This window comes from Triticum dicoccoides, chromosome 2A, assembly GCF_002162155.2.
Source record: "Triticum dicoccoides isolate Atlit2015 ecotype Zavitan chromosome 2A, WEW_v2.0, whole genome shotgun sequence".
Classification (NCBI taxonomy): Eukaryota; Viridiplantae; Streptophyta; class Magnoliopsida; order Poales; family Poaceae; genus Triticum; species Triticum dicoccoides.
This window is the reverse complement of record NC_041382.1, coordinates 150,432,394-150,445,970: the sequence shown is the minus strand read 5'-3', so window position 1 is coordinate 150,445,970 and position 13,577 is coordinate 150,432,394. Positions and strand designations below refer to the sequence as shown.

General features: G+C 42.7%; 1 protein-coding gene and 1 pseudogene across 1 annotated transcript; one reads left to right on the top strand and one right to left on the bottom strand.

The window, feature by feature from the left end:
- Positions 1 to 686, top strand: part of LOC119357752 — a 3,187-nt pseudogene extending 2,501 nt beyond the window's left edge.
- A 5,920-nt stretch (positions 687 to 6,606) lies between these two features.
- LOC119353929 (probable WRKY transcription factor 3) lies at positions 6,607 to 10,262 on the bottom strand. The gene is made up of 4 exons (XM_037620631.1): positions 9,984 to 10,262; positions 8,201 to 9,042; positions 7,977 to 8,093; positions 6,607 to 7,316 (listed from the first exon to the last, which is right to left on the bottom strand). Exons 1-4 carry the CDS (start codon positions 10,161 to 10,163, stop codon positions 7,058 to 7,060), a joined length of 1,398 nt encoding a protein of 465 aa, XP_037476528.1. The 5' UTR covers positions 10,164 to 10,262; the 3' UTR covers positions 6,607 to 7,057.
- Positions 10,263 to 13,577: the final 3,315 nt, after the last annotated feature.

The window sequence follows — 13,577 nt, the reverse complement described above, 5'->3', positions numbered from 1 at the left end:
GAACCAAGTCGCCTAAAAACCCTCGACCACCCACACAAAGTCGCCTAACACGGGAGGTGGGGCCGCACATCGCCTACCTCGGCGGCCTAGCGTCACCTCACCAGTCGAACCAAGTCGCCTAAAAACTCTCGACCTCCCACACAAAGTCGCCTAACACGAGAGGTGGGGCTGCACATCTCCTACCTAGGCGGCCTAGTGTCGCCTCACCGGTAGAACCAAGTCGCCCTAAAAAAACCTCGGGCACCCAAACCCAAAGTCACCTAGCTCCATATTTTTGTTTTATTGAATTTTTGGTTCGCATCATCATTTGCGATAGGGATTTCTTTTTTGAGATGTTTTTTTATCTGTGATCATGCTTCATGTGATCATTTTAACTAGGTGAAATTCCTGCAAGATTTGTGTATGTACTGCATTTTTTCCTTAGTAAATAGCAATATCAGTTTGTATTTTCCGGGACACACTAACGAAATCCACCATGTTTTCCTTTCTCCCCAAAAAACAGGTATGATTGCAGCATATATATGCTATACAACATCGACAACTGGGATGGCACCCATGTCCTGGAGTATGGGCCAAAAGACATAGTCAACATGAGGATGATACTAACAGCAAAAATGGTGGAGAGTGACCACAATGATATCAATTGGGAAAAGATGCTCAACATCAAGAAGGTACAGAAATCTTAGTTATCAATTTCAATGGCATACCACCAACCACTTTTGTTTCAGTAGCACAGAACATAAATTACATGGTCTTTTTCGACACAAATGAAACATATCCCAGATCAACCTTTTCATTTTCACTCAATGTTCGGCCACACACAAATTCCCCCTTTTGTCACTTCTTTTTTCTTTTTTTTCGTTGCCGGATCCATCAAGCACTTCGGTTTAGACCAGGCGTGCAAGTGGCACAATTGTGCCCTAACTCTTTGTAGTATGCACATTTTTTCTTCTTCTTCGGATGTAACTCAATGCCCGAATAGTACCTCTTGTCTCTCTTACGTCCCTTAGTAGAAGATTTTGGGGGGTTACGCAAAGGATTTGCTTTAGGCTCTCCAATAGAAGCTTCCGTGGGGCCAGATTGGGCTGGTGGCTGGGCTGGCGCCGCTTGCTTCTTCTTCCTCCTTGATTTATAAAGTTAGTTCAGTTCAGTCTCCAACGCGTGCCCACAGGACTTGCACAAAGCTGCTCCTGCATCGGACATACTGCCCAATTTAGAGATTTTGCCAAACATAGTATTCAGGGAAACGTGCCTTATTTGCTGCAGCGACTCTTGAGGCATGGCATTAAGGACTTGTGTGTCAGGGGGCAAATCAGTAAGAAATGCATTCTGAGTCCATCTAGGCAGTATGTAACGCTCAGGGATCTCATCAACACCAAGGTGGGTGAACACTTTCAAGATGTGGACACAAAACAGCCCATCCCTGTAAAACTTGCAACACTCACAACCGTACTCTTGCCGATCAACCTGCGTTGTTACCATGTACAGTCTATGCCCATAAATCCCTGCATAAATTCCGTTAGGCTCAAGTACATACATGTTGGCGCCTTGAGGCCTAACATTATACATGTCAATCAAAGAAAACTCATGTTGAAACCTGTAGTATATATCCCTTGTGTAAACTCACAAGGCTTGCTTCTCAATTGGGAACAGGGACCAAAGCCTTGGCTCAAGCTCATTTGTTCGGTAATCATTACCCCCTTCTTTCACCAAGATCTTGTCATTTATCTTCTCATATTGCTTCACAAAGTTGACCACAGAATTTTGCGGGTTCACGTACCTTTTTAGGACGAAATTGAAGCCTTCACTACACTGAGTCGACTGGAGGAATGGGAAGAAACAATTCCTAAAGTAGCAAGGGACCCAAAGATGCTTGATCGCATAGAGATCATCAAAGCGTTTATCGCCAGCAATACCACGCTTCTCAACCATAGCAGCCCACCTTGCCTCAAACTCCTCAGGAGTCATGCTCAAGTCTATCACCTCGTTTAATTCTTTAGCTAGCTCAGGATGCCTAGCCAAGTAAGCACCCAACTTCTCTTGGGCTTTCTTAATGATATGCCAGCAGCAACTACGGTGAACTGCGCATGGGAAAATGTTTGCTATAGATTTTTTCATCGCCTGATCTTGGTCAGTTATGATGTTGAGCGGTGCAATGCCATGCATCGCTTCAAGAAAGGCCCCAAACAACCAATCAAGGCTGGTCTCAAGCTCTTGCCGCAAGAAGCCACACCCTAACATGAAAGACTGCCCATGCCTGTTCATCCCAATAAATGGAGCAAAGAGTATGTTATACATATTTTTCAAGTAGGTCGTGTCAAAAGAGATACAATCATTGTAAGCTTTTATGTAGGTCTCTCGATCCCTCCCATAAACCCCAAACAAATTCTCAGCTCTGCCTATTCCATCCTTTTTGATTTTGAAGAAGAAGCCTGGGTTTTCTTCCTGCTTTTGCTCGAAGTAGGCAACTGTCTCAGCCAAATCGCCTTCATTTGCCTCAGCACTGCGAAAGCTAGTTCTCATGTTGCTTATCGTTTTCGTTGTGTACGGCACAATTACAGCTTGGCCATAGAATTCAGACATAACAGTCATCATGCGACCTGTTTCCATGTTGCACCTATGCAATATTTCCAGGAACTCAACCTCTTCCAGCGGGATGCCTTGGTGAGAGCGGAGGTATTTAGTGAGAGATGGCTTGTCAATTAGTCTATGATTGTGGTCTGCAACAACACATGTGACCACCCACTTGTTATTAGTCAGCTTGACTGTCATTTTTGCTCGACAATCGGTCTGTTTGATAAACTCTCTTCTCCTCTTCTTAACAAGCCCCCCTGGAGATTTATAAGAGCTACACCCTCTTGCTTACTCCCAACATCTTGTCCATCGCCACGGTCATCAGAATCTGAGGTTAGTTTCTCAAACACGGGTGTGTAGGCATAATCATAGATTGGCTTCCCTGACTTGTTGCAACAAAAAGTTTGCTTCTTAAGCACATTAGTGTACGAAGACCTCCTGGAAGTGTTGGCTTTCATCGAGAACCAAATTCTGCGAGAGTAAGCTATGTAGGCGCCTTAGCACCTTCAACTGTGTCAAACTCCATGCCGACATAAGGTTCCTGTGGGCTAGATCGCACCTCGTTCTCATCAACCTAAAGAGCCAGCGCTACTTGCACGACCTTGCCCACCATTGCTAGGCTGAGTTGCAGCCGGGCTGAACATGGCAGGTGCGGGCGCGATAGTTTCAACAGTTGCCATCACATCAGACACACCAGTAGCCACAACACGAAACCCCACACTTATGACATCTTGGACAGGAGGAGAAACACAAATCTGGCGACTCGCCCACCCCCTCGATTGAAATGGGGACTTTTTTAGGTTGGGCTTGTGTGCAGAGCAGGGGACCACCATCACAGTCAACAAAGTTGTCAGGAAGCTCATTGAGATCAAGGACGGCCATCTGCACATTTCAGAAGACAAAATAGGGGAAGGAATTAATACACATACTAAATGAGCAGGGAGCATTTTTTTTACTGAATCATTGCTAGGTTCACATACCATGCTTTTTCTTTTGCCTTTTTCTTTTGTGTTTTTGTAAGAAACTATACTTCTCCCCCTAATGATTATTTTTTGCCCAGTTTTTACCCTGTTTCGTAAGATACTGGACCTTTTGTAAGCAACTACAATAGTTTGTTATTCACTTTTTTTATCATACCCTGATTGTTAACATTTTTTCTACAATAAAACAGGCAAGATTCTGCAATTAATTAGTCTTGTCTTTGTTTATTTTTTGCAGAAGCAAGGTGCATAACTACAGGCAAGAAACAATTCAAGAGCCAGCAACTTTTGTCTAGCACCATGGTTGTACAGGAGGCAAGAAGAAGGGATAGATTTGGGGCCATAATTCAAGTCAGGCTTGCAACACTGATGTATAGGAGGCAAAGCTGCAACACTGGAGTACAGTAGGAACATATGGGGAGTACTACTAGTTCTAGTAGAACTAAAAAGGATCTCATGGTCAAAAAAATTGAAACAGCCTTGTTACCTTTGCTGTAGTTCACTTGGGGAAATTTGCCCAGTCTTGGCAATTCTTTTGCCCACGTTTTCTCCAGGTTGTTGCCTGATCAGCACAAGAAGAGTTGCAGGCAAGGTTGTGTTCTTTTCACAGTGAATTTGATCTTCCGCAACCTTTTTCCTACCCCTTTTTTACTCTATTTTTTTCTGCGGGAGGGAGAAGCTTGCCACTGCCACGGCATGGTGGGCGGCAGCGGCTGGGGGGAAGAAGAGATTTGCCGCTACAGAAATCTTGGGGCTTAGGGTTTCCCCTGTGGTGGGTAGGTGTAGAGATCACGTGGGGGAGGGGGTGTTTCTTTTCTCGTTTTTCTTCTCGCGGGGAGACGTGGGCACGCGAGCGGGATGACAACTTCCTTTTTGCCACATGGTGGGGACCGACGGAGGAAACTTTCCTAAAATGCCGGCCGCCAGACCCTTCCGCATAGCGCACGAGTGCTACGTAGCAGCGTCCTTTAACATTTTCTTTCAATTGCTTGATTAATATTTTTTAAATACATATTTAACATTTTTAATAGGTGCTCAACATATTTTCCTATACACATTTAACATTTTTCAAATACAAGTGTAACTTTTTAATATATGCTTGACATATTTTCAAAAGCTTCATTAATTTTTGTAAAATCTATTTACATACACATTATATATATTTTGTATACATGTTCAACATTTTTTATACACATTTAACATTTTTTAAATGCATGATTAACATTTTTCAAAACATTATGTAAAGTATATTTTTATAACATATATGTTTAGAAATTTTAGTGTAAACAAAAGTAAAAGAGGAAACAAAAAATAAAAAATTAATCATGAAAAACCCAAAAAACGAGGTTCTGGCCTCCAGCACACGTGGGCCAATTCATCTCGAGCTGCCTTCTCGTGAGGGTTCCCTAGATCTCGCTATAACGAAACATAGGGGCGCCCCTAGGTGGGGACTTCCTGTTCCTCGACCTACATAGGAAATACGGAAGAAACGGTAGCAACTAACAAAGGGATACCCCTTGCGGAGCCCCTCAAGGAACTTTGGTGGGCTGAGAGGGTCCCGCGCCTCTCAACCGCCACCACGGGTCACATGCTGGGCATTCACTTCAGTTTTTTGTGTGTGTTTTGGTTTTAGATGCATTTTTTGGCCTTTTCGTTTTGCCCGGTTTTCCTAGGTTTTCCTAGGTTCTGGACACAAATAAATTCATTTTCTTTCATGAAAAAATACATCTTTCCTTTTGCGAGACCCACAGGATTGCTTTATGAGAAAAACACTTTTTTTTTCTTTCATGATGTGCCTCATAGAAAAGAAAAGAACTATTTTTTTTCTTTCGCAAGAGGCACAAATTTGCTTCTCGTGGAGGCATAAGTTTGCTTCAGTGAGAGGCACATGTTTACTTTCGTGAGGGCACAATTGTGACTTTCGAAAAGGAAAAAATGACGCAAATATAGTGCGTCACTTTCGGAACCTGAAAAGGTGAGTGACCTTTAGGAAGGATACCACTTAATTAGTGATTTCGGAAGAAATGCGCAGCTCCCCTTATCCACGGTGCTAGCTTTTGGCCGACCTGTAAGCCGGGCTACCGTATTCGTTTATCCTTTCTTGTGTGATCTTTTTTCTATTTTTTTGCTTCTTCAAAAAAGTTTGGGATTTCAAAAAAATATCTGAATTTCAAACAATTTTTAAAAATACATAAACTGTTCATGAATTTAATAAATGTTTCCAGATTTTAATAAATGTATATGAATTTGAAAAAATTCTCACGAATTTCAGAAGTGTCAGAATTTTGATTTTTTCTGATTTTGAGAATTTTCCTGGATTTAAAAATGAAAATACGAATTGAGGAAAAATGTTCCTGGATTTCTATAAAAATCTCGAATTTTTTTAAAAAATATTAACTCAATATCATTTCAGGATTAGAAATGTTCATGGATTTAAAAAATTGTTCACGAATTTCAAAAAATGTTCCTGGATTTCTGAAAAAGTTTATGAATTTTAAAAAACGTTCTGACTTCAAAATTGTTCTCATATTTCAACAATCGAAAAAGAAAAAGGAAAAATAAATACTGAAAAATGGAAAAAACCAGAAAAAGTCGACAAGAAAAAATACAGAAAAAAAGAATACGTAACCTTTCCAAAAGGAAGTGGAGTCTCTCGAAAAAAATCTACTTTAGTTCTAGTTCGCGCCGTGTGACTCAAAGCGAATAAATTGGCCGGCCCGGAAAGGAAGCAAACGGCAAGGGGTATGCATTTGATGGCTATCCGCTGACCTGTGCGAGAAATAGGATTCGCCGCCTTGGGTGTGACAGAGAATCCTACCAAAATCTCTGAATCCTATGAACAATGTAACTACTAGGATTCCCTAAGAAGAAGAATATAACTGCTAGGATTGGAGGAACGGCTGAGACAACTATAGTTCAGTTCAAGATCCACGACTGCAGGTGGCAACAATTTTCTGGACATGGAAGATGTTGACAAGGAAAGAAGCAAGATACCCGTTCAGAACACAACCTGTATTTCATTTTATTTTCTTGTCAATAATGTGCCAGGGCAGAGCAGAAATTACAGCAATCACATTTAGATTTCAAATATTCTGTTAAATGACTTCTGGTATACTTACAGATTAGTTTTCAGAAGCACGACTTTTTTATCAGTGTCAGTTACTGTAACATCTTAACAAACTTGTACTTCAAATTGCAGTTGGGTTAACATGCAATCATTGCCTTGTGCTGTTTAACTGAAATATCCAAGCTTTCAACAAAGTATGTGCACCTGACACGCAGTCATGCTGGTCCAACTGGAAGGTTTTAGCCAACAATGGACCACCCATCATGTTCAGCAGTTACAACTTCTGCATATGCAAGAGTTATTACTGGAGTGGGGAATATACAGCAAACAGAGCATGAGCAGCAACAGCCCGTCACCGAAGAACCAACCGAATTGTGTTTCTTTCTTTCTTTCGCGAGCCACCACTGTGGTCGGTAAAGAAGACACCGGGACCAAACTAGAAGGCGAGATCGTTCAGAATGGCTGTTCCGTATTTTCTCTTTTCCGAGCTACTGCAGAAGCTAGCAGCTGGTTGTTCTGAATAAGTCTGCTCTTTGCAGTGGTGTTGACCTGTGCCTTGGCTTCTGTTCCTAGACTCAGGCACGTCATGGGTATGCTTCCCTTCGTATGTGGTTATCACAGCATGTGGTTCCTCGGAAGATCTCTCGATATGCTTCTTGACGTCGCAGCCTTGGTAAGTGCACTTGTAATAGCTCCTGCATGGACAGAGTATGGAGCTCAGGTTCGTGGGATTTTTTCAGATCTCAAAAAACACTGGGTTTACTGTCTTTCAATTTGGAATGAATTGTCTGTACCAGATGGACCTTATGAAAAATAACAGACGATACATCACCAAACAGACAACTGATAAGCGTGCAGATTCTTCATAGCCACACTTTGAGAATAAAATAAGAAACATATTCCTTATTTGACCAAATAACTATGACAGCAGTTACAAATTCTACTAAGATCAGGAGCAGGATCTTCATATCAGTTGAATTATAAGATAAGCAAAGCATTGATTCTTTGCCAAATAATTCCTTAGCCAATTCTATGTAGGGTGGGATATTGGCCGCTATTAACAAGCAGTATCAGTCAAGCTTGTCAAGTGTTTATTTCTCTTGAAGCGAATGTAAACCATTCATGCATGACTGCAAGACAAACATCCCATGCCTGCGCAAGTGCAAGTGAGCTATGTGGAGTTGTCGACAACAACATCAAGTTGATGCCAAGATACTTCACATGCTACAGCATTAACTAATTAGTATCCAAGGCAGTTATTACATATACAATTATAAATATGACACATTTTGTAAGATCAAATGATAAAGAAAAAACTTCAAACATTCAACAATAAAATGGGATAATGGGCTTACCTTGGGTGAGGATTTCCTCTCACCACTTTCTGTCCATACTTGCGCCACCTATAGCCGTCGTCCAAAAGATCAACATCGCTCGTTGTACTCACGATGATCTTTTGACCTGGTGCATTCCTACCTCACGGAAATTATAACAGTAAGCTTAAAGATGCTAATTAGGAAGTCTGGATGGATTTAGCAAAGTTCCAAGTAAGGAATTTATGTTCAGCTGTAGGAAATACCTTTCATTTGCATCGGCATCACCAACATCTCCATCAACAGTTCTTATTTCACCATCACCTTCCCGGATATCACTTAAACTAGATAATTGCTCATCTCCCTCTTCCTTCGTTGGCAATAAACCATCCACCATCGTGCCATTTGGCGTTATAGGTTTTCCATAATAACCTTGACAACCTAATTGTGATCTAGTTGAAGGATCCTTGGCATCATTGAATTCATCTAACTCATTCAATAAATCACCACAATCTTTAAACCTCTTTGAGGGAGGTTCATGGCAGTGCTGACCTCTATAAATTATTTTAATAATTCGTCCATCTGCAGAGTGCTCTACATTTTTCCTGACCGGGCAGTTCAGGGTGCATTTGTAATAGCTCTTTGGATACTTCCCACCCTTGACTGCCTTTTGTCCATACTTACGCCAATTGTATCCATCATCAGCAGGTTTATCCAGAGTGATGGATGAACCTTGGAGTGCTTCCAGAACTCCAGCCGATCCAGTGTTGATACTGTCCAGAGTGGTGGATGAATCTTGAAGCACTTGTAAAACTCCAGTTGGTCCAGTGTTGACACTACCACTACCAGTGTGTGATGGCAAAGTCTGTCCCTGAATTGATGCCGCGCCTACGGAAGAACTGACATGCTGAGGTGTCAGCACTGAAGTTGCCAATGAGAAAGAAGAAGAGTTGTCCACTTGATCAAGTATACTGTATTTCGAAAAAGCTAGTTGAGGTCCAATCTTGTGATGCAATCCCGCCCCTTGTTTTTCCCGCAACTCTTTCTTTTGAGCTACTTGTGCTGCCAGCTGTGCTAGGTCTTGTTCATGGAACACATCAAAGTTGTCCTGCAAAAGAAGAAAAATATATATATAAACTTAATAAAACATACCATTGCAATAGTAACTAAAACCATGTAAAGCAACTCAACAAAACACAGTGCAAGTAACTGAAACCATGCAAAGGAATTCAACAAAGCACAGTGCAACAGTAACAAAACATAGCATAAGAAAAGTGCACATCGACGTGGTATTCAACAAATTTTCATGTGAAGGAATCAAGGGTTTCTACCATTATTGCAGGAAAAACATACAATCAGGCTCCGTGACGCTTTCAAAATGGAAGAAGATGGTGCCACCATTTGAGAGGTCAAGGGATAACGCTACCATCTCAAATCTAGACGGATCACAAATCTAATCCACCATCTAAGAAACATCAGGTTCTTGGAAAGATCGCCCGCCCACTGGCTGTCCTTGTCGATTGCGACGTTTACTTATCTACATATAATTCGACCTGGTAGCACGTGAAAAAAATGGGGACGCCCAGCACGTCATGTGCAGCTGTCGGCAGGCAGAAGGCGCACATCGGCGACCTTGACAGTTACCAATCCACGGGCCGAGGCCGACCCGCGATTAACTTGACGCACGTGCAATGCAGGCCATTCGTCCCTGGAGAAGCTGGTCCCCTTCCGGCTGGGGCGCCCAGGGCCAATAATTCCAAGGAGCACGGGGCCGCAGGCCGCGGAAATTCCGATCCCGCGGCCTAAAAATAGCAACGCGGAGGGAGCTGGATTGGCAACAGAAACAATAGAAGGGAAATCTACCCTGTTCATGCCGATTCAGTACTATACTGGTGGACTGGTGGTATAGTAATTATTACTGCAATTGGTAGTACGTCGAGCTAGGACAGATAGTTACGTAGTGTTAATTAATAATCAATCAAACAGGACAGCGGCAGCGAGCGTGGGATTAAGGGGGGAGGGAGCTGAGATGGGATCGGCCGTCGGTACCTGGGGGTACCCGAGGAGCGGCGGAGGGGAAGGGAGCTGCGCGAGGGATAGGGGTCCCCCGAAGAAGCCGAGCGCCGACGCGGCCGGCGGCGGCTGCTCGTCGGGGAAGAGGCCGTCGAGCGCGGGCGGGGCCCAGAGGCCGCCGCCGTCGCCGATGCCTGACCACTGCCCCGCCGCCATGGGTGAGTAGAGGAGCGTAGCGTACGCGCGCGTCGGCGACGAGCGAGTGGGCTGGAGGGAAGGAGGGAGGGGGTGGGTGCTTTCTGCTGTCGGATTGGTTGCCAAGTGGGACGCTGGGTATTTATTCCCCGGGACGGGACGGGAGGCGCGAGTGGGCGAGGCAACAAGAATCGCAAGGAGGGAGCTGAATGATTGGTGGCTCGTGCCACGTCAAGGGAGGGGGGAGCCCGCGGATCCGTCGCTCCCGCCCGCAAACGGAAGCGAGACTCAGATATTTTCGGAAACCGTGGCGGAGGCATTTGCCCATTCGTTCTAAACATGGCAAGCCGGACCTTAACAGACTGACCCAGGTACCCGTCCCGTGCAAGTTAAATTTCAGGTATTCTATCTGTTATATGATGATGGTATTTTGTGCTTTGGCACTTTGATTATCTGCTGTGGAGGCAGAGACGCAATCCCTTGGTGTTCAGTTTGAGAGACGTACGCCGCACGTAGTGTGTCATCCGCCCTTGCTTTCGTTGGAGACGTGATTGTAACGTGATTGGTTGTCATTTCAAATGTGTCATCCGCTAACTGTAGACGCGTTCGGCGATAAGGGGCTCGTAAGGATGTGCGCGAAGTGTTATATCAGCTTTTTCTTAGGAGTTGTACATCACTACCGTGCACGTCTATTTCTTTTTTTTTATTTGCATGTGCTTTGTGCAAAATCTGGTCGAACATATTTATAAACCCTAAACGGAAGCGAAACTCGGATATTTTCCGAAACCGTAGCGGAGATATTTGTCCGTTCGTTCTAAACATGGCAAGCCAAACCAACAGATTGAGCCAGGTGTCCGTGCAAGTTAAATTTCAGGTATTTTATCTGTTGTGATGAAGGTATTATGTGCTTTGGCACTTTGATTATCTGTTGTGGAGACAGAGACGCAATGCCTTAAGTGTTTAGTTTGCGAGACGCACGCCGCACATAGTGTGTCATCCGCCCTCGTTCTTGTTGAAGACGTGACTGTAACGTGATTGATCGTCATTCCAAGTGTGTCATCCGTTAACGGTACACATGTTCGGTGATAAGGGGCACCTAAGGATGTACCTAGAATGTGATATCAGCTTTTTCTTAGAAGTTGTTTTCCTTTGGGATAATAAATTTTATGCCCCTAGTTGTGTTCCACTATGCCTTTTCCCTTTAACCGGTTGACCATCACTTTGAAAACTTCATAACAAATTCATACTAACTTAGAAAAGGAAAATAAGATATCAAAATGTTCAAAAAAAACATCACCAATATATGCATATCATTTGCATTCATGAAAAAAATGTTGGAAAGTCCTCATCTCAGTTTAAGCTCATACGATCATAGCATGAACAGTAAAATATTATGAAACAATTGTACATTGACCAGTGTTTTGAGTGATTGTCAAGTTTCATCAGGGAATGACATTCATGGAAGTCGTGGCAAAAAGACAAAAACGATGCTCCAAAATGAAAGCAATTTGGGGTGCTGATTTTGTTTTGTTTTTGCCGTGACTTCCACGAATGTCATTCCCTGATGAAACTTTGCATCAAAATATTTGTCAATGTTTTCCACAAAAATAGATTTTTTTAGAATTTTTTTTTCAAATTTTACTGTTCGTCCTGAGATCATATAAGCTCAAACTGAGATGAGGACCTTCCAACACTTTTGTCATGAATACAAATGACATGCACATATAGATGATATTTTTCTAAATATTTTGATATATTATTTACATTTTTTTGAGTTAGCATGAATTTGTTATGAAGTTTTCGAAGTGATGGTCAAATGTTCAAAGGCAAAAGCATAAGAGGAGCAAAGTGGCTTGGGTAGAACCGAGAGTTTTTGAAAACTAGGGGTAAAACTACCGAGTGGGACACAACTAGGGGCATAAAATTAATTATCCCCTTTTCTTTTAGGAATTATTTTTTAGTACCTTCGAGAGACCGCGCCGGGACATCATCTTGACATTGATGAAGTCGCCACAAACACCTTTGTAGTTGATGAAAACGTCTCCTCCCACTAAACGCACATCGCCGGAAGGCCTGAAATAATCCCAGAAAAATGCGAGCACCGGTGCCAAGTCTAGGACTTGAAACCTGGTGGGCTGGGGATACCACTATCCTCCTAGCCATTCAACCATTGCTTGGTTCGCTTTTTAGGAGTTAATTAATTGCACTAAACTATAGACTTTTCGTATCGGTCATGGTGACCCAAAATTCCCGATCACGCTACTTTAACAAAAAAATGCGGAAAAACTTTCAACCTATTCATCAACTGGCTCACGGCAGTACAAAGAACACTAGAAGTAAGAGAAATTACATCCAGGACCATAGACTACCTACCGACAACTACAATCAATGGAGCAAACTGAAGGCGCGCCACCATCATCGAAACTAGACAAACTTTGTTGAAGTAGACAGTCGGGTAGACGATTCGAACTAACCGAACTAGCAAAGTATCGAATTCTCAAGTCGGTTCATGGAAAATAGCTAGATTTAAGGGGAAAGGGACTAGGGTTTGCATAGCCGTCAAATATGCATATTAGGCTAACATGGCGGCAAGTGTTTCAACCCAATTACATGAAGATTCCCCAGTCACGAAGCACCCGTGGCTTTATAGACATTACAATCAAGGTAAAAAATAAAAAGTACAAACGAAGCGGGTGGATTTTGTCATAAAGTAACAGTTAGCAATGACCCTAGGGTGAAGGAGGTCAGTCTGGTCACAGGTTAGCACCGTCTACAAGCTTTGGCTGGCGCAAAGCAGTAAGGTACGCCTAGGCTCGTCGGATCGGAGATGGATGTCTATCTTTAAATTTTCCCCAGAGCAGTACATCACACCCATTTAGCCGAATGTTATGAAGTGTCGAATTTCTAATTTTGGGGTGTGACAATTCCTCGGTGGAGAGATCAAATTAAGTATAATATTTGCCCATGGCTGAAATGCAGGGAAAATCTTTTGGATGCAGCTTGAATCTTCCCAAGCAGTCATTGCATGTTGGCATGTTCTTCCGCTTAATGAGCCATTGTACCACTGGAATGTTGATATTACCTTGGGCTCAAGGAATGAGTTTCTGTCCAGTAGTTCTGCATGTTCAATGATTATTGTGCCATCATGGTTTAGGAGCGGTAAAGTGGCATTGGGTGTTGCTTGTGGCCCAAGCGTTGTTTCAGCTGGTTGACATGGAAGATAGGGTGAAGTTTACATCCTTTAGGAAGTAACAATTTGCAAGAAACTACCCCAGCTCTTTCTAGCACATGAAATTGAAGGAAATATGCCCTACAGGCAATAATAAAGTTGTTATTAATATTTCCTTATATCATGATAAATGTTTATTATTCATGCTAGAATTGTATTAACTAGAAACTTAGTACATGTGTGAATACATAGACAAACAGAGTGTC

What these genes read in the sequence shown, in the direction of transcription:
- LOC119353929 (XM_037620631.1), bottom strand. Translation starts at nt 10,163, where the DNA reads ATGGCGGCGGGGCAGTGGTCAGGCATCGGCGACGGCGGCGGCCTCTGG. An exon ending in CGCTCCTCGGGTACCCCCAG is followed by an intron (nt 9,043 to 9,983) that starts GTACCGACGGCC and finishes CTTCTTTTGCAG; the next exon opens with GACAACTTTGATGTGTTCCA. An exon ending in AGAGGAAATCCTCACCCAAG is followed by an intron (nt 7,317 to 7,976) that starts GTAAGCCCATTA and finishes CTGTCCATGCAG; the next exon opens with GAGCTATTACAAGTGCACTT.